General features: G+C 44.1%; 1 protein-coding gene across 1 annotated transcript in view; it reads left to right on the forward strand.

Annotated features, from left to right (window-relative positions):
- Nucleotides 1–21,905, forward strand: part of GPC1 (glypican 1) — a 418,979-nt gene that overhangs the window by 230,534 nt on the left and 166,540 nt on the right. Inside the window, exon 3 of the mRNA XM_078666069.1 lies at nucleotides 11,151–11,542. Coding sequence (XP_078522195.1) covers nucleotides 11,151–11,542 — 392 coding nt within the window. The remainder of the gene's footprint in view (nucleotides 1–11,150; nucleotides 11,543–21,905) is intronic.

Consider the following 21,905-nt stretch of genomic DNA (forward strand, 5'->3'; position numbering starts at 1 on the left):
TACAAACATTGAGATAGCATGTCACTTTATTTGTCGCAGAGCAAGGAAGCAACTGACACGTTTCACTCAAAGCAGCTCGTGAGCTCAAGGGAGTTTTTTGAAAGCCTTCAGCCCTTTATGTTTTATTTCCTACACAGAAGCTCAATTTAAGCAGCTTAGTTTATCTGTGAGATGTCTTTAGCCTGACCTTATTCAAAACTGGTCAAACATTAATAGTAATTTCGAAGCTACAGACATGAGGCGTGGGAATGGCATCAGGGATTCATTCATAAAAAGAAGCTCAGATTGTTTGAGTCCATAAGATCCAATCTATTTCAAACTGGTGACTGCATCACGAGGGTGCATGCAAAGGAAATGACATTTGCAAAAAAGTGATTGAACAGTGGTCATAATAACCTTCCAATATCGTTCACTTGGAGTCATCGGAGAGTGAAGCAAAAGCTGTTTTAAATGTGTACTTCAACTTGCCAGAGCCTCGAGCCAAAATCAGGACTCTGCTCTATCTTTTTAATTAGGCAATTTTTCAAACTCAGGCAAAATATCAGGGCTCACATATAAAAACCGTGACCTTCATTTTCTGTGTATTAAGTTTCCAAAGGTAATTCTGATTGCAGTTCTCCAAAGGATGGATTTTTTTGTTGCAGACTATTGCCTGTCTGGTCACACTGCCCTGCTTCATCTGCATATATTAACCCTTTTGCTGCTAGGCTGCATCCGCCCACTAAGACTTTTGTTGGTTATTTGGGTCAGTTTGCGCTTAGGCCAGCATAACATTTTATCCACATAAAGTATTCACCCCAAATTTGTGGCCTTTTTTCTAACATTCTGAGGATTCTAAAGGTACCCAAGGTTTGTGGATTACCCTGGAGGGGACCGAGAAATTAGCCAAAATACAGCTAAATATTGTTTTGGGGGGAAAATGGGGGAAAAGTGCTGCAGAACAAAGCGCCTGTTTCTTTCCCTGCAAATAGTATCAACAAAGGGTTTGTGGTGCTAAAATCAGCATCGTTACAGCTTTCAGGAACAGGCAGACTTTTGTCAGAAAATAAACAGTTTTGGCAATTTACAGGGACATAGCCTATTTTTCCTATTTTTTGTGCTTTCAACCTCTTTCCAGTTAGTGGTAGAAATGGGTGTGAACGCAATAATGGATCCTGGAAAGCTATTCATTTCCAAAAAGTAGACAAAAGTCTAAATTCAGCAAGGGGTCATTTGTGTAGATCAGGCTTCTCCGACGAGTAGCTGGTGAGCTACTGGTATCAGGATGTAGCTCCAGCTACCAGGACATATTACTCTCCTATATGCAGCCAACCTTACTAATTTAGAAACTATTGCTTGACTGAAATAATTTATGATTACCAAAATTGAGTGTGTGTATTTGAGATAAAATGTGTTTATCTACAGAACTTTGAACTGATATTTTAAGGAAAAATGGCTGAATATCCCAAATATATTTAAAGCTGATTTTTGAGTGATAAATCATGTGGAATTGAGGAGCCTTTTTACAAATGTTATGACCTTGGTAGTAGAGGCATTGCAGTTATGGCTTACCCATGTAGAGGCATTTCATAATGTCAAAGTCTTTTTTACTTTACTGCTGGCAGTCATGCCTGATGCACTGAGTTAATCACTGGTAGCAAACTGCTAGAAAACTTGCATATGGTGGCAACCTTTACAATGCTATTGATATTAGTAGCTCTCAATGGATTTCACTGAGCATAAGTATCTCTCATTGCAGAAAAGGTTGGAGACCCCCCTGTAGATCCTTCAAGGGTTTTCTATATAAACTAACAGTTGAAATAAATAAAGATTGAAATTGAGTTGGAAAAAACAGCCAATTGTTCCAACATTTTCACCTGTAACTCCTTGTAAGTGTGGCAGATTGTTGAAAGCAATATACACTTATGTCTGCTGGAACCTTCTGGTTGTAGGGATATACAGGACTTGTAGGTTCAACAAGAATCAGAGTAACCCAGAGCCAATAACTGAGCAGCGCCGTACAATGGTTTCTCATTGTGTACCGAGTGTAGAGCAAGTCATTTGGTAAAATCTAAATAGTGAAAAATAGGTAACAAGGAAACCTATGTATGTCCTAAATGGTAACAAAATATAGAGTTTAGAAGCAGTGGTTATTTGCACATTTCCAAAATTGTGGGTACCTGTACTAGCGTGTGAATTTAAGGCAATTTTTTTTAATGACTTCTTTTTTACATATTGTCTTACATTTGGAAGGCAGAAATGCATAGAAATTCATTTGGTAGTAACACTTGTGTGGGTGGGCCAAGAGCCTGCAGCTGAGAATGGCCACAAACATAGAGAGTAAGGGGACAGCATAGCGAGCTCCAAGCGCTATCTTTTTTAAATATACATTTTAGGCTAGCTCTGCATTCGACAGCCACACAAGTGAGGTATCATTTTTATCGGGAGACCGAGGGAAAATCTGGGTGGTAGTAAATTCGTCCCGGCGCAATCATCTTGGGTAGGACTCTGGGTAGGAAAATGTTGGGAGATCCTCGCAAGCCACACCTCCCTGGACTCCTCTGGATCTCTAGTTTTCAGACGTATCTGGGTTTGGTGCATTTCCCTAGTTGCCCATCAATCCCGGGACCAGAAACACAGGTGGCTCCCATGTGATCGATAATTTTGATGTCTCCACAATACTTTTTGGGCCCTTCCCTGTTGCAGCACTTATTCAACCAACACAAGTGTCACCATTTTTATCGGGAGACCTGGAAAAACGCTGGAAGGTAGGAAGTTTGTAGCGGCATGGTGTTTCCACAACTTTCCACCCAGAGAAGTGAGGAAAATGTGATTTTTTTTCAGCAAAATTTGAGGCTTGCATGGGATTTTGGGTAGAAAGATGTTGGGAGATCCACGCAAGTGCACCTCCCTAGACTCCCATCAGTGTATAGTTTTCAGAAATGTCGGGGTTTAGTAGGTTTCCCTAGATGGCCCCTACCCCTACGTATAAAAAAAAACATAATCCCTGCTGCCTAGTGGGCTTTCTTTCCCCCCTCCAGTAGAAGATCAGGGGCTATTGCCCCCATCTGCCTCCTGAGGGGGCTGGGGTGGGCAGAAAGACTGTAGAATTTTGGGCAGCCCCTACCCCTATATACTTATAAGAAATACATCCCTGGTGCCTGGTGTGCTTTCTGCCCCCGGGGTTGCAGATGGGGGCTAGTGCCCCATCTGCCTCCCAGAGGGGGCAGAAAGACTGAATTCTGGAGAAAACATTGGGGAGGGAGCAAAAGCCCTTGCCCAAAGTGCCGCTCCCACCTCCCTGGTGTCTAGTGGGTGGATCCCTGCTTAGGGCTTGCCCTCCTGCAGCAATCCCCAAGCAGGGATCCACTAGGGAGGGGTACCATTAGAAAGGGGAGATCCTCCTCTTTCCAATTATACCTCTCCCGTCTGCCTCAGTGCTCAGGGGCTGAGATTGCCCCCTGAGCACAGAGGCAGTGAAACGGAACCAAGCCGATTGTGCGTGCTGATCGTCATTTCAGTGAAAAAATCTGAACAGCCTCGGGAGCTGGGGGCGCTCTTCCCCAGTTCCCGAGGCTGTTTGGGGGGAAAGGAAATCCCACTGGTGCCTGCACCAGAGGGATTTCCAGCGCCATGTGCGCTGGTGGCCCGGAATTGTCCGATGCACATGAGCACTGTAGCGTCAGACGGCTCCTGGCCATCTGACGCATGCAAGGGGTTAAAATGTAATAAGACAGTTTGCAAATCTGGAAGGAAAATATTTATGCTATCAAATGTCAATGCAAGATCAACAATATACAGATGAAAGAGCAGAGGAGCAAGGATGCAGCCTACTCCACTCAAGTTGCTGTGTAAATGTGTGCTGGTGGTTGAGTGGTACTCATTTCTGGGGATCAGAACTTATTTTGTATTTCAGAATGCATTGGAGGGATGTATGACGGTACAACGCGTACCGTCACAACGCGTGCTGTTACAACGCGTCCCTTACAACGCAAGTCGTTACCACGACTTGCGTTGGGGGCGCGGATGTCGAATAGTATAGTTTACTATTCTAACACCAGTCCCCGTGGACACTAGGGAAGGTGTTGGAATAGTAAATTTACTATTTTTAATCTTCTAGCGCCCTCCAGCGCAAGTCGTGGTAACGACTTGCATTGTTACGGACGCGTCGTAACAGCACCGCGGGGAAACATCCGCGTTGTAACGGATGTTTCCCCATTCGAGCAAGAGAGTGAGAAAGACAGAAGAAGGTGAAAGAAGGGCTTGTGTAGAAACGTTTAAGCCAACTCATTATATCATTTCCAAACTCCATTTTTTCTAGAATCTTGCACAAGAAATCCCATTTCAGAGAGTCAAAGGCTTTCTCTGTATCTCTGGATCATAGTCATCAGGAGGTAGCTAATATATGAAACAGCTGTCTGATATTAGACATGGTGCATGTTTTAGTTACAAAACCAGAATTGTCTGGTTGCTCCTGACTGGCCTATACTTTTGACTGTGTGCCAGCTAACACTTTCCGCAAGATGAGACAGCTTGTATTTAGCCTGGGTAAGAGGCAATATGCTCCAACTTTCACAGGTTCTATGCATAGTTTTTGAATGTCTACCACTATTGCCTCCCTCATGGTGGAGGGTAAGGTAGCTTTACAATTTCAATATTCTACCTACTATGACTTTAATTTCCCTATTCAATACCTTTCTGACCCCATAAGTAGACTGAAGACATGCTACTTGCCACCGCTTAAGGCTCCTCCACTTCCATCAAAAATGTTCTCTGGAACCAGCGTTCTCTATGAAATATATTGCAATTGTTTCCCTAAAGCTGCCTCTAAATGTGCTGTTTCTGAGGGATTCCACTTGCATCCGCCAAGACAGGGGGCATATCCTATTTTTGCCCTTGTGAGTGGTAGCGGTAATGGGGGTGGGGGGTGGGGAGGGGGGTGACCAGGTTTGGCACAAATGTTCATCTTGAATGCAATCTTGCAACTGTGCCGAGCAGAGAACCTCCCTAATTCTGGAGTAGAGATCATACATTCTGAGTGTAATGAGCATCCTCAATCTAGTGAATGGATGGATCCCCATACATCCAGTAAATTACAATTACATAACTGAGTGTAAAATCGGTCAGTTAGTGCCCAAGGGGTTGATCTGAGTAAAGGTGAAATGATCTATTTCTTCTGCATCTGAAACATAATTAAAACCCCCTCCCAAGATCTCTTGAGAGGGTAGTTAGCTAATATTTGGTTATCTAGGTAATCAACAAATTCTACTTGGGTAGAGATAGGGTCCTGTATATACCATCAAGATGGCGCTCAATAGTACCTAATTTGTAAACAAATAAATACAAATAATAATAATAAGTGTCAGGGCACTTGTCGGGAGGCCATTGCAGCTGCACCACCCATTGCCCCCGCTGCCAGTGACAGTACCAGCGCAGCTATTTACCATCACACTCTGCAAGTGTGACACTTCACGCTTCTAATATACATTAAACATGATTAACAGCTGTCGCCCAGGCTAATATTATAGCTTGGAGTGGTAGGTATTAGTCATTTTTAATTTTTATTATTAAAGAACTGTTATGCACAAAATTAGACAAACATCGCAACCATGTGGAAGGTTGTCATAAGTGCCGGTGTTGACAATTAAACGCCGGTGCAGAGCAGCAGAAAACGACTGTTCAAATTAAGCACAGGCCCTCGGTTATTATATAAGTGCCTATAGTGTTTATACTTTATTTGGTGATTACACATTTGGATTCCTGGTGTCATCCACAATATGGCATATGAGGAGTAAGTAGAATCCAGCATATGTCTCCTTCCAGTTTTTTCATAGGTTGATTTCTTCCTCTTTAGATAGTGGTATTTTTCGAGAGATGGTACATCAACCTGGCATAGTTAGGACTCTATTTTGTGATGCCAAGCCGGGTTCCTCATTCCCTGCACATTCCACGTGAAGCAAGTGTATCTTTCTAAGTGAGCAATCGTATAGTATCTTACAGGAGTCCTCCAGTGTCACAATCTCTGGTAGATCCTGGAGGCCAATGTTAGGCATGTCCCATTGGATAAATGTATGGTTGAAATATTCATGCATGTTCTTAGTGATTATTTTGCATTGCTTCTGTGCACAGCTTGCCATTTGTGTTTGATTGCAACTCACAACTGTAATCCCTTCTGAACCATCCAATTCCCCCACAGAGTAAGACCTAAAAATATTCCATCCCAAAACATAACAAAGAACCACATAACCAAACAATAGCATTTCATTTTTCCAACTCATCTGAGGTGCGCTGGGAGCATGGTTGGGGCCTGATTTTAGGGAGTGTCCTCTGCCTCACATTCCCGTCTGTTTAGTGACAACACAGTATTAGAGCAATTAACTGTTTTCAGGATAAAGGGTCTTGCCATTGCAAGTTTGCAAGTGGAAGACCTCAAGCAAGAAACCCACACCAAGGTCAGTGTATAGGGTGTGGCCCTTTACTGGGATAAAATAGAAACTCAAGTGCTCAGTGAGAAAAAATCAACAGCTAAAAGCAGTAGAGGACAACACTAACAAAACTGCCCTACCTGTCGCACAATGCTGTCAGCCGCCATTAGCATGTTCTTTGAGATGTCTGCCTGCCCAAACCAGATTTTTTTCTCAACTGCGGCAGTCCCAGATATTGTGGTATCAGACTCCGTCACTGCTCCAGTCAAAGAACACAGATTCAAGGTCAACCACCCTAGCCGTTAGGCCCACTGGCTCCACCACAGTCACAGTAGTCAGTCTGGGGTAGTCTCTTGCAGGTATCAACCAGCCATTCCAGAATTTTGACTGTACTGAGTAATCAAGAAATCACACAAACACATCAGCCCTCATCACATCATACGTGCAATATATCGTGTGAGGCATACGCATGCACACATAAATCATTAAACACACCCACCACACACATCATTTCATTTGATTGACCACATACAAAGCACCAATGTGTGTTATTTGAAGGGATCTTTCTTCCTTCAATCCCTGCTGTCCCTTAAGTTGGTTCCTAAACTTAAAGCACTGATATCTTCTTCTGAAAGCTCACCACCTTAGTAAATGGACATAAGGATAATGAAATAAAACTGGGCAAGCAAATCACAATTGCACAGTATTGTAATCTGTGAATCTCTAATCAAGCTTCCTAAAAAGGCGCAAAAATCTATGTGGCAAAATATTTAGTAAAATTTCATCTTTGGCTTCTATTTGATCATTTTGAGCCTTAAGGGGCTGTGTCAGTGAAGTATGCTGGGGCACTTATGTGCAGCCGGCTGGTCCACTCAGCATAGGAGGTAAGATGCTAATCCTTAGGCAATATTGTATGCTACAATGATCTGCATGTTTGGCGATTGTGGATGATATAACATTGATAGGAAGCACCGTGTGCAGATTAAATACACATGGTGTGGTTGGCAGGTAATTTCCTGGAGATTTGTTTATTTTTATCAACTATCTTGACTAGCAGCTTGATCAGACAATACAGCTTACGTGGATTTTGATATATTTTACACACCGATTTATAGGTGGTGAATATGAACTGTCCTCTGCTTTCTATTTTGCTTGTAAAGGTCCAACATACCTTTCAATTATATTGGCATTCTGGTAGGTCTCAGAGATGTCTTCAATTAGCAATAGGTATGAACCCACTTTGAAGTCGTTCTTTTAGTACAAACACGAAGTGAACTCGCACCCGCACCGTTTATTGGTACTAACTTATTGACTAGGTAATAGATTGAGAGACCTAAGTACAGGTTAAAATGGATAGGTGTTCAGGCATTTAATGTGCTTAATTTGAACCAGTGGTTGCAGGTGGGGGGCCACAGGTACTTATTTTTGGGCACTGGCACTTATCAATCTCCTTCTTGTGTGTTAAATCGACACACACCATAGACGCCTTCAACACTCAGGAGTAAGAAAACTACATGCTTCTCTACCTCTCATCAAACAATATGGCGAAACCACTGTAGACGCATGGGGAGTATTGTGATAACTCCAAATCCTTTTTTTGAAAAATTCAACCACAGGTTTATTGTTTCCCAATACAGTTTGTATTTCCTCTTACAAACATGTGTTTGCCTTTTAAACCTGGCCATTAGCAGATGAACAATATAATGGAACTTTGTCTCGCTTGTTACCCCAACATTTCAAAAACGTATCAGATATAAATTGCTCTCCATTGTCTGATACGAGAACTTGGAAAATCCTTCAATATCAAAAAAGGGCATCTAAAATCAAATCACATTCTCTGTGGTGGGACTGCTGACAATTGTATAATAAATCCACTTCGAAAAATTATCCATCAACACTATCTATGCAATCAATCATGTCACCACTTAGAGACATATAATAATTTTACCTTCATGTCTATGTTATGTGTCTCGCTTGTGTTTTATTTCTCTCCCTATCTAGGTTGCAAAAAGATCGGTCACTTTTCGTGCTTAGGCCACCTTGTAGTTTTCACAAGGGGGACCGCTTATCTTTCTACAGTAGGGTTCTTCACCCATTTACTTTTTTACACTTTTATAATAATCCACTTTATTGGTCCTGAGGAAGTTCCAGGGATTGTCATGACCATTGAAGGGCACGAAACATGTCGACCGCAGAGTTACTGAGGCACATTATCGCCTAGCCAGTAACATACAACCTATGTTTTTTTTTAACCTCCCAGGGGAGCCCACACATTAAACTAACCTGGTTTGGTATCTCCTAGCCAGTTTTTATCACTCACTCTCTCTCTCTCATGAACCCTCAAACCCACACCCTCACTCATCATATGGCGTTACCAAAAGATCTCCGCAAAAGCAAACCTTCGGGGGACCCGTAGGGCATTGCGGAGCCGGCCCGACGAGGAGCAATGCCCAATGATGAAGCATATCATCCCTTGGGGTGTGTGAGGGCAACAAGAGACACTATCTGTGCTTGTCTCTACTCTGTGAGGTTTAGACCTAGTTTCCCCTCTTTCCCTTTCTCTGTGGACAACAACAGTGTCCATACAGTAACAGTTACCCACCCTTTGGTTCTATATTATTACATGGTGCATGGGTAAGTACACCACAACTAGCTCCTAGCCTCCCCTACTTTTGTTATATATATGTAGCTCATATGCAGGCATAATGGGAGTGGGTTACTTCAAATGTACTTCTATTGGTAATACCTGGACTGCTGAAATACTAGTACACGCTATATTTTGTGACTTAGGTGTTGCCATACCTTTTCTTTAGCTCACTTTCCCAACTGCTTACACAGGGTGAGTGCTGGAGTTTTCGGTGATGAGTAAAATGCTGAATGCTTGGTGATGTAATAGAATGCATGGGTGCCTGGTTATGTGCTGAGTGTCAGTTGCAGTGTGCAGGGTAAGCAGCAGGGAGGCTGCTCCGGGTGCGGCTAATCTGCTAGACTTCCTATCTTCTACATACTTACTTACCAGAAACTTACCTTCTTGATAACTTGTCACTGAATCATAATAAACCATCTTCTACAATCTACTCCACGGCTGTCTGGACTTCTATTACCGTTATTACAATGGTCGACGAGGATGGTAGGGTGGTGAGTACTGTGGTACAGAGGTGTAGGGTGGTGAGTACCCTAGGGCTGAGTTATATGGTTATTAGTACCCTAGTACAGAGGTGTAGGGTGGTGAGTACCCTAGTGCAGAGTTGTAGGGTTGCTAGTACCCTAGTACAGAGTTATAGGGTGGTAAGTACCCTAGTGCAGAGTTGTAGGGTTGTGAGTACCCTAGTACAGAGTTGTAGGGTTGGACATACCATAGTACCGTGTTGTGGGGTTGGATTTACCCCAGTGCTGAGTTGAACTGCTTGAGTGCTCTGTTGCAGGTTTGTGTATTCGGTCTAGCGTGAAGTGCATTGCCTGAGATTCCTGATGGTTCAGAGGTTTTGTGTGTGTTGCATGTGACCCCACGTCCTTTCTAGTCACGGCATGCTTGTTTCTGCTTGTTCCCTTAGAAAAAGGGGTGGGTGAGAGTTTAACCGCATGCGTGCGGGCGGAATTCTGCCCGTACGCTGAGTTTTTTAAAAGCGCATGTTACGTGACGAGCTGGGCTCGTCATGAGCGTGCGAGGAGGCTACCTCATGACGAGCCCAGCTCGTCATCAGCGTCGAAGGGGTTTATGTATTTATGGCTTTGGTAAGTATTGTTTGCTTTAGGAATATTCCATCAATTATTTTTGCGATTTAAATGCATTTATGCAATAGTAATGATCTATCAATTATTTGATATATTTAATGCTTTAGGAATGTACTTTTAGCTATTTTCTTCTTTTAGGCTTATATGCTTGTCTTCGCTTTCACATTATTTCTGTCAATAGTTTACCTAAGGAAAGGAGATGTGTTGTGACTTAAGTGTTCCCATACCCATTCTTTTGCTCACCTTCCCTACTGCTCAGCCAGGTTGAGTGCTGGAGTGTTCGGTGACGAGTGGTATGCTGAATGCTTGGTGATGTAATAGAATGCACGAGTGCCTGGTTAAGTGCTGAGTGTCGTTTGGAGTATACCGGCTCAGCAGCAGGGAGGCTGCTCCTTGTGGGGCTAATCTGCTAAACTTCCTCTCTTCTACATACTTACCTGAAACTTACCATCTTGATAACTTGTAACTGAATCATAATAAACCATCCTCTACAATCTACTCTACGGCTATCTGGACTTGTTATGCCGTTATTACACTATACTGCTTCCAGTTTTGGGTAATTCAAGTTAGGTACTTGGTGAATCTCTCAAAGAAATTATAGAGAATTGGCCCACCTCCCTCCTAATTTAGTCTCAAATACGTTGATTCACCGTCAACATTTTGAATATAATTATACAACAATTACTTTGTTAAAGAAGCTTGGTCAGGCAGATTCAGATTTCAAACCAGGTCAAATATTTGAGAGTTTATCCAACCTCATCTCATCCAAAAATGTTGTCAATTTGAATTCAAGATATATCTTTCCACCCACAACTCACAGCAAAATAAATATGAAAAATATATTTTCATGAAAATAGGAGACTTGTCTCTGCTTGTCTTGAATCTGAATCTCCAAAAGCCCACAGTGTAAATATAAAACGGTTCCTTGAAAATGTGCTATATTTAGTACCTAACAGACCAGATGTTTATGGATTATTTAGTTCTTGCAGTAAATATCTTTTTTTCTTGCAGGCTATTTCCAGGACTTGTTAAACAAATCCGAGACTTCTCTTCACAACTCTTTTCCTGAACTCTATGGGGACTTGTACAGCCAACATGGAAAGGAGTTCAGGGAGCTGTACCTTGAGCTGCGGCAGTATTACCAAGGGCTCAGCGTCAACCTGGAGGAGGTGCTCCATGACTTTTGGATGCATTTGTTGGAGCGGCTCTTCAAGATCCTGAATCCTCAGTACGCCATCACCGACGAGTACCTGGACTGCCTGGCCAAGCTGTCTGAGCAGCTCAAACCTTTTGGAGAGGTTCCCCGAGACTTGAAACTGAAGGCAACCAAAGCCCTCATCGCAGCCCGCTCGTTCGTGCAGGGCCTGGGCGTTGGCAGCGAGGTCGTTAAGAGAGTATCACAGGTAAATGTATCATTCAGAAATGGAATACATATATTACATTATATGTGATTTATATTTGTATGTAACAATCGAATATTTTTATTTATTAGGTGCATGTGGTCCTAACAGTGGGGATCACAGTTGGGAAAAACCCACTGTGGCAATAGAATTCAAATAAGAATACAATTTTGTTTTTATTGTATCCCTATTTTCAAAGATTTTCAAGATTGATACTATGAATTGAATTGTCTCTGTGTGGCTCTTCTATATGAATGCAGTGTTACCTTTCCAGTCACTTTGGTGTGCACTTTCAGAGAACTGAAGTAGAATAGGAGGGTTCTAGAGGATTTGAGAGTGTGCCCCCCCCTAATAGGGGTCCAGCGAGTTTAGGGTGGAGGTTTCTGGGGACTCCTCCCACCCCACCATCTCGTTGGCAGAGGCAGGGATGGGCCTTCCATTTTTGTCAGATGTGGTCTAAGGCGGCTCAGCAGTTTGGGCTGGGTCACTTTGGGCTCTATGGAGGAGCAGAATTTGTGTGCCTGAACCAGGCCAAATGGCAGTGGCGTAGCAATGGGGGGGGGAGGGGGTGCGCACGTTTTGGGGGCGGCTTCCTCCCCCCTTCCCGCTCTAACATGTGCCCGTCGCAGGATTTGCCAGCTCCCCCTCCACATTCTTACATGCGGCTGCTGAGGGGAGGCAAACGCAGGGGCTGCCACGGGTTGCCAAAGGTCTAGCTACGCCACTGCCAAATGGTGGGGAAAAGTCTGTGTTCAAAGTCAGGAGGACTTGAGCTCGACCTTTATCTCCTACTCTCCGGCCCAGACGTGACGTGAAGCCACTGAGAAGTGGCCGCCTCTTTTTGTCCTTACCACCTCCTCACTTGGTAGGATATACAAAGCTTTTCTGGGGCTTAAGGAGAGGGTATGTTTTGTGTAAGTATTGTAATTGAATGACTAGTGTGCTAGCTTTCAGTTTGGGTTCGTTCTTGATCTTATTTTGGGTAGTGTCATAGGATCTCGAGGATAAACAATTGCAAACAGATTTTAAGAGTTACCACAAGAGTAATGACAAACAACTGATTGCATCATTTAATTCTGTGTTTTTCCCTTGAGCATGAGGTCAAAGGATCGAAATATATAAACGGTGCATGAGGCTAGAGCCGGACTGGCGGTAGTGGGCATCGGGCATGTGCCCAGGAGGCTGGAAGGGTCGGGGGCAGTTTAGAGCGGTGGAGGCTGGTTTTGGAGCAGTGGGGGCCGGTTCTGTTACTGGGGGCCTGTTTTGCAGAGATGCTGCAGTATCAACACCAAGTAACAAAATCAGCTGTGCTGGGGACCAGTTTTGTTAAGCAGCAGTGCTTCACGCTCATAACTAGGGAAGAGGGGGCTAGTCTGACAAATTTGCCAGTGCTGCTTTGGGTTCCCAGTGTAACCCTGCATGAGGCACAGGACCTTACATTAACCAGGGGTGGGAGGCGATGGAGCTAGGACTAGTGCCCGAACAGATGCTTGCCCAGGATCATCCACCTCAGGGCAGATATGCAGGTGGTTTCACAAGTGTATGACAGGCAGAATGAAGGTTCAATATTCATTTTGGGTTGTGCAAAGTGCCTCCTACAGAGTTTGCTGCTACTGTGAAGAGGAATGCTATTTTGATGGACCAATCTCTTAGTTATTTTCACTTGTCTAACCAACAATCTAGGGTACGCTGTTGTCATTAGCCCATTTGAGGGAGGAGGAGCTTTGTGTGACCCGCACACCAAGACTGCGACGTCTAAAACAAATTTGAGCTTTATGGTTGCTGTATGATATCTCCAAGATAGTGGTAATGGTGTGTTAGAAGGAAACGTCTCAATATTTTCTTTTTGAATTTTGAATTTAGAGAAGTGTGGAAGAAGTTCCATGAAGGACAGTACTTTGAAGTACGGTGATAAGATGTCTGGATTGTCTGCCTCGCGTGTACTTCTTTGATCACACTGAGGGCTCCTAGGTATGTTCCTTGTATGATAAAAATGGAAATGAGCTAGAGTGGGGTGTTACCCTGAGGGATGGGTGAGGATTGAAATCTATAATTTTAGCTGGGCTTAAAATCAGCAGGTGGAAACCTACCACTTCCACCTGAAGAACCTTGTACTGAGGGAAGACCTTAGAGAACCGCCTCAGGGTTCACAGGGATGCTAGGCCGACTGATTGAGCGGTCCATCTTGTATCCATCATACTGAGTATGCTATCACTTGATACGGAATCTAACGGAATCTTAACACAGCATTAGACGCGGTGAGTAGGAGGCTTCAGGTGTTGCTTCACAGAAATTTGCAGGAGCCCAATCCCAAGTATTTGCCAAGCTTGAACGATTACCAGACTGATTTCCTGTTGAAATGGGGCGCCAAATGAATCATTCCTGAGGGTTCATATTTGGCTAAAAGCAGAGAATTCGATCATACAAAACTTCAATCTAATTCCCTACCTGTCTTTCAATAGAATACTCCCTTCATACTCCAGAGGTATTTTGGATTACACGAAAAAAGTTGGATTCAGCACTAGAAGCCAAAATATGCAACTCTAACTTAGCCTCAATGTGGTATACTAAAAATCCTAATAGGTGACAATATTCTAGACTGGGATGGCTCTTTCCAATGACATCTAGGTTGACGAGTTTGTATAAAACACCCCGGTTCTCGTAAGACCCACTGAACTTTGCTAATTTTCAACACATTTTAACCTAAACAGCTCAGAATTCTATAAATTATTGAAACTAAAAGCACGCCTGAGGAAACTACCTGCCCTAAACTATGATCAATCTATCCTCCAACTTATTCCTAAAGCTATACAAATGTGGTCATATAGACTCCAAAACCTACTCAATCTTACGACCAAAGACCACAAAAATACAATACTAACTAAAATGAGAAAAAGACTTTAACATTTTTTTTTTTTAGTAAACTCCCATATCAACTGTAGGGAGATCTGGCATGCCCCTTTTAAACATAAGATCACACCGTCCCTGGCACAAATCAAATGTATGTGATTACACTGGGCCTTCTGGACCCCATAGCATCTACACAAACTGAAATAAATAGGTCAGCCTATTTGCTGTAACTGCAATACTAACACATGGCACCTCCCACACGTTATATTCTGCACACTACTAAAAGCTCTCTTTGCGAGTAAATATTACATTTTATCAAAGAAACTCTCCAAGCTCAACCCACCAAGGAGTTTTCATATCTAAATATGGGCCACTTAGATCGAAATCCAAATTAGAACTGATGCTTGTGCTAGGGTGCAAAGACATTCTAAGCATCGGGAAAATGCGAAAACACATAGGTGAGAGGGTGTGGCATAACGTCCAGAGCTGCCAACTTTGAAACTGTGGAAACAAGTTTGAGTCTAGGCGTTGGCTCAACAGCCTGTGATTCTGGGCAAATTTCTTAATCTCCCTGTGCATAAAAGAAAAGTACTTCAATATCTTCGGGTCGAGTTTGCTCTATATAAAAAGCACAACAATAATAAATCTCCTTTCAAAACTGGAGAAAATAGCTCACGTTTATGAGAGGGTTGATAATGTTACTCTTTTCTAAGCCCTATGGATATGCTCTAAAAGACCCATTTCGGACAAACTATATGTTTACCCCTTAAATCCGAGGCCTGCATAACCCACCTTGGCACCATCCACAACTCAATAAGTGAGTTCCTCAGTACCAGCCATAGATTTACATACATGGCCTACACTTATCGACCTTCATGTTCCTTCAGCTTCCCTTCACTACACTATCCTATTTTACCCCATCTCAAACATTGCTGCTCCAGCATCCCTAGTACAACAAAGAGTAAGCACCAGAGCGCATCTGCCTAGCAGAGGCTTCTTTCTTTTTACTTCTCTCCTTCTTTCAGAGAGCTGTGTGCTCTCATTACACCAAAACAATATATTATCTGCATCAGAAATACATTCACAATGTCTGCATTTGCTCTCTCTGCTCCCTGTTTGATTTTATGTAGTGTTTCGTTTTACTGTTTGATTTTGGAAAAGGGGGGTGGTGATGGACAGAGTTTCTGAATGATGCAGAATACTCTTACCAAGTCAGAAGATCATGGTTTTAATCCATCATCGTTTTTTAGCTCACTGCACCATCCAGGGACAGGAACAGACTAATTTGCATATAGCCAGGTTCTGAGCTGGGATGGTGCAGTGAGCTAAAAAACGGTGATGGATTAAAACCATGATCTCTTGACTTGGTTAGAGTATTCTGCATCATTCAGAAACTATGTCCATCACCACCCCCCTTTTCCAAAATCGGTTTTATCCACACTATGTGTGGGAGGGTATACTCAGACGTGAGTCCCTTGCTCATTGCACCATCAGGATTCAAGCAAGCCGGGCCGAAGAAGGCTGTGATGCCAGAAACCGGTCCCCGGAAGCTTGTTTCCTTCCCAGTATAAGAATTGGCTTGGTAGTTTGGTTTGCCCTGTTCCCATCATGCACTGGGACAGGAACAGACTAATTTGCATATAGCCAGGTTCTGAGCTGGGATGGTGCAGTGAGCTAAAAAACGGTGATGGATTAAAACCATGATCTCTTGACTTGGTAAGAGTATTCTGCATCATTCAGAAACTCTGTCCATCACCACCCCCCTTTTCCAAAATCGTTTTACTGTTTGACAAATATCAATTTTTAAATATAAAAGTATTTTTTTTAAAACATCTCTAATGAACAGTTTGGATTGGAAGGCAAACCCGAGCCCCCTTTCAGCTGAACTGGGGAGTTGTTCACGAGGTACCACAGGAAACGAGCATATGTTCCAAACGTCAGAGGCCTTACAGTCCTGATGGTACATGTTGTAGACGATGCAGTTCCCACGAGAACAGAACCCCCTCCCTTTCAAATCAGACTGAGGGATGAAAGTTTTTTTCTCCTCTATGCTGATTAGTGAACTTTCACAATTTTAAAATGTAGCGTTTGACAATGGGAGCGAGCCATTAAATATTATGCTAGAAATAGGCACAAGCAGCAGCGGTCCATGCAGGTAAGTGCAGTGAGGCAGGGGACCACGTTTACCTGCACGGACCGCCACTGGGCGCAAATAGTATGTTTACATAGGACAATGCTTTTCTACAACTCTTGTGCAGGTGCAGCGCGTTTGGAAATTAAATACAACAGCAACACAGTCAAGTTCTTCATAGTTTCTCCCTGGGACTGCCTATGCAGCTCTGCAGGGCACAAGTGGGCCCTCAAAGTACTGCTGTCCTTGAACCATGGGAAGGGAAGCATGGACGCCGGTTAACCAAAATGCCCAGGGTAGCGGAAGTGACATCACACACCCTTTGGCCTTCACATCACCCACACATGCGCGTTTACACATGCACACAACATACATTTGAAATCATGTTTTTTACTTATCGCAAGAAACATGGGAAAATCATATTCTATATTTATAATTGTATTCCATGTTTTCTTACACTAATAGTGAATTATGCAACATTATTCACTATTAGTGTAATAAAATGTTTGACAGGAAACAAAGGGAGTGGAGCCCCAATTGATGTCTAAGAGGAAGACGAGCCACTACTGGCCATCAGGTATCCTTCTCAAGTCATGGATGTCATTTTGGGGTTGGCACGGATTGCAACTGCGATCCCTAGGTTGCTCCTTGCGACCCCTGGCACTGCCTTTTCAACCCCTGGCCTCAGAGGTGGCAAAATAAGTGCCAGAAACTGTTTCCGGCACTAATTTAGCCACCTCTGAGGCCAGGGGTTGAAAAGGCAGCGCCAGGGGTCACAAGGAGCAACCCAGGGATCGCAGTTGCGACCCGTGCCAACCCCAAAATGACATCCATGAATTGAGGAGGATACCTGATGGCATACACCATTAACTCACTAGCAACTGGTCTGTAGTCAGCAGTGGTTCAACGCAGTGTTATTCTTTCCCACTTATCCCCTCTGGAAAACTGATTGCACCTAAAAATACCTGAAAGGTGCACCAGTCACTGCAGAGGAGATCATGTACAGGGAACTGGGGACACCTTATAAAGTGCAACACTGATATATGGGTGGGGGGTAATTATACAGCTGGAAGCTGTGGAGAACTCTAGGCTAAACCAACAACTTTACTTTAAAATAGTTTAATGGCTGAAACGAGAGGGTAAATGGCATAGAATACATGTTTAAACCTTCTTTGCAAAAGCTGGAAGGAGGAGGGATGTAGAAAGCCAGGGCACTTACAAAACAGTACCCTAATGTAACCAACGGTTAGAGGAAATATAACCAGTTTCTTATTCCAACATTATGACTACTGACACGGGTAATAAGGTCCAACTTAGCTCCAACTAATCCCAATAAAATATGAGATCAGTCTAATAACAAAGGCTTGAAAAAATTGAACTAGTTAAAGGAAAGGTGCCAGTCTGCCAAAACCATCCTATTCAGCAACATGGGATAGGGGCGAACAGCTACATGTTTGTGCCTAAACGGATTCATCTTGACAGAGACCTTTGCTTATTGGCTGTGTTCCTGAGTGGTTTCTTGCAAATATGAAAAAAGAGGTCACGTTTTGCAAACTATGCTTGCACGAGAGCCAACTTGCAATTCTGGTGGAATGTGAAAACGTATTATTCTTATATGTCCCCTCATCTTATTGACATAAGGTGAACTAAGCACTGTAATGAGACAAGCAGTGAAACTTAATCCATAGGAAAAACTAGACAGGTATCATGTGAGACAGGTGGCCTTGGGGGCTTTCGTGGGAAGAAGATCAAATTTCAGAGGTCTGCTTTATTGCACCTCCGTCATGATATATTACTTTAAATTGGCTAGTTGACACCCCAGATGGCACAGACAGGATGTATAGGACCCTCATACTAGTCATTTAATGCTTTACGCTTGTGATTGGGGCCAAGTCTCAAAAGCATTTATTAGTGGGGCAAGTTACACTATAGATGTACTATTTTATGTGCACCTACAAGCCTTTGTGAATACATCCCAAATGTAAAGTTTTTTTGAAGAAGCTGTTTTATGTTCCACAGATTGCTCTACATGTGCTTGAGATTAGGCCTGGCAATGAAATTCCATTCTGCTAGCGGAGTTTTTCCCGCTCCGCGTAGTGCGAAGAGTTCGGAAAAAATCCCCTATGAGTAGCGGAGCTGAGTTTTTTCCTCGCTTGCACTCACCAATGTTAAGATGGCGAGCGAGGAAAATCTAACTCCAGACCGCCTTCCGGTGAGAATTCTGAATGCAGGCGGTCACGGCTAGCCGCTACCGCTCGTGTTGAGGAAGCTGCCGTTCAAGAAGAACATCTATTCGAGTGGCAGAAATAAGCAGCCCCCCTTGCGCTGCACATGGTGCAGTTCGTGCTGATTTTCCATCGTGGGACAAACAACCTGTGCTAAAAATCTGCGCAAATGGCACAAACTGATGCACTCCTCTGCTTGCAGAACTCTGCATGGTGCAAATTTTTTTGGTCACTTTCTAAGTCTCTCCGTGAACTCTGCCAAGGCCTACTGGAGATATCCTCCCAAAATTGTACAGAGAAGCAAGTCGAGATGACTGAATGTGGTGTTTATGTATTACATATATATGGCACATTGGTGCTCTGTGATGCTGGCTGTTAAATTAAGGGTCCATGTCTCTGTCCTGCAATGCCCACTAACCAGCCTCTAATCCATCTGGAGGTTGAAGGTAGATAATTTACATAGGCTCAAGAAGAAACAACTGTTTGGTTCGCATGCCAGCCAGTGCGATGCTCTCGCCCATCACCAGAACATGATTCTTCTTCATAACTTAATGGAGGCCTGGGTATGGTCATCAGAAGTGACGGTGATGACATAAAAGGAAAGATCTTTGCTTTCCGAAGAGCAAGTAACTAGAGTCAAGGTGAGGATCTTTAGCAGTCATGCTGATGATCTTGGGGTTAAATTGCATCAGGATGGACCCCCTTCACTTGTCAATGATTCACAAGGTGGTATCACCGAGCGCAACCCTCTGGGCCTTGCCAAAAAGGTTCTTTGGCCCATCTACATATAGAAATATCCAAGCCACCTAGAAAAAAAAGTAGCTGTATACTGAGTTGAGTGAGTCCCAGGCTCTCCACACCACTGGAGTCAAGCTATCCAGACTGATAAAGGCTGATAGCCAGAAACCGGTCCTTGGATGCTTGATTCCGGTCTGGGAAAGACATGGCTTGGTAGTTCGGACTGGACTGTTCCCATGAGGCACAGGGTCAGAGCTGATTTGCATATAGCCAGTGTCTAACCCAGGGTGGTGTGGAGTGCAAAAAAACGATGGATTTAGGCCCAGATCCTTGTACTGGGGTGAATGTATGACAATGTTCTACATTCTGTCCATCAACTGTGTTTTTTGCAATTTTCACCCCGAGTGGGCTGGGTATGCTCAGACGTGAGTCCCAGGCTCTCCACACCACTGGAGTCAAGCTATCCAGGCTGATGAAGGCTGATAGCCAGAAACCGGTCCTTGGATGCTTGATTCCGGTCTGGGAAAGACATGGCTTGGTAGTTCGGACTGGACTGTTCCCATGAGGCACAGGGTCAGAGCTGATTTGCATATAGCCAGTGTCTAACCCAGGGTGGTGTGGAGTGCAAAAAAACGATGGATTTAGGTCCAGATCCTTGTACTGGGGTGAATGTATGACATTGTTCTACATTCTGTCCATCAACTGTGTTTTTTGCAAGTATACTGATTTGAGGCATTTAGAGATATCCAAAAATTGGTAACGTTTAACCACTTCCGTGCTGATGACGGAACCGCTCCGTCATCAGCCACGGTAGCGCTGTGCTGATGATGGAGCTGTTCCGTCATGGCCCGCCCGACGCACCTGCGCGGCGCTGATTTCGCGCCTGCGCGGCGTGTTCTATTGAGCGGGCGGGGCCATGACGGAACCGCTCCGTCATGGGCACAGCTCAACCGAGGCTGGTGACGGAGCGATTCCGTCACCAGCATGGGCGCGCCGCGCGGCCCCCCCGCCCCCCACCCCCTTAGCGCTGCGGAGGAATAGCCGCCGCAGCAAAGGTGTTAAGGACACACCGCGTGCCTTTCCCCGAGTCATAATTGCTCTCTACAGTGGACCTGATGCATTCAACCTTGAGAGCAGACCTAGAGTCCTTTTCAAAGGGTCTTACCAGCCAGTTGCTAGCATTCTACATCACATGCGGATTGTGGTCCAGTCCCAAGATTTGGTGTGGCCCATCAGCTAGGACCAACAACATGTTTAGTTTCTAACTGTGGAAAAGTAGAGGGTTTTTAGAGTGAGGACATCTCTAGTATGAGAGATCTGGGAAGGTCCTCCATTTCTTCAGTGGGCAGAGAAATCTAGGATGTTGACATTCAGAACCTATGCAAAAGCGGTCTGTGGACGGGGGGAGCCAATGGCATCTTTGAGCAGTCGAACCGAATATGGCACTCACATGCAGCATCCAGTCACATGAGAGCCCACTGTGGGGCTGCACAGTCCATCCTTCTTTATCTACACAACTCTTGTCCAGCCTATCACAAAGGATTTGTCACCCTGCTGCTAACACAACTCTGGCACAGCCGTTAGCAATGAATGTGCTTGGCCCCTGTGCATCCTGCTGTGTGTGCTGTCTCTTCCATTAAGTAGGTCCCTGCTGTGTGTGTGCACTGCAACAGGACTAAGGCATAGGAGGGATCCGTATGCTGCTGTACAGTACTGTGCTGTCTCTGTGTAAGTGATTACCTTTTCCTGAATGCTCAATAAGTTTGAAAATGCTGTGCTCTTTAACCCCTTCGCTGTGGAGGTTATTTTCCCGCTGTGCTGGGGGGAGGGGGGCGCGCACGGCGCCTGCATGCTCATGACGAGCTGAGCTTGTCATGAGGCACGGCACTCCTGTGCTCATGACGAGCTCAGCTCGTCACAGGTGCATTACCTGCCGTGGAACGCTCAGCACAGCAGGGGAATTATCCCCGCATGCGAGCGTTCCACGGCTCATGACGAGCTGAGCTCGTCATGAGCACCGGAGCGCCGTGGCTCATGACGAGCTCAGCTCGTCATGAGCATGGAAGAGGTTAAATCAATTTATAAGCAGACACGTCTTTTATCACACTCGTTTTTTTAGCAGGCTCGTTGTTGTTTTTAGGTCTGGCCAACAAACAGTGTAAGTAGTCTTGCCTGCCTCCGCCAGTCAAAAAATCATAAATAGCACATATGTATTTACATACATAGAGAGTCTTTGGATAAATCTTCTTCCTATATTCTTCTGTTCATTTCTTATAAACATTTAGCTTCCTCCCACCACAATATACAGTACATGGCAGTGGGTTAGCCCACTTGAGCCATTTTGTGCCTTGAACTTTGAGTAATGGCATTTTAACTGATCATGCATGCGTTGTGCTGCGTGAAAAATTTAAAAATGGGCCCT

Source organism: Lissotriton helveticus, chromosome 11 (genome assembly GCF_964261635.1).
Source record: "Lissotriton helveticus chromosome 11, aLisHel1.1, whole genome shotgun sequence".
NCBI lineage: Eukaryota > Metazoa > Chordata > Amphibia > Caudata > Salamandridae > Lissotriton > Lissotriton helveticus.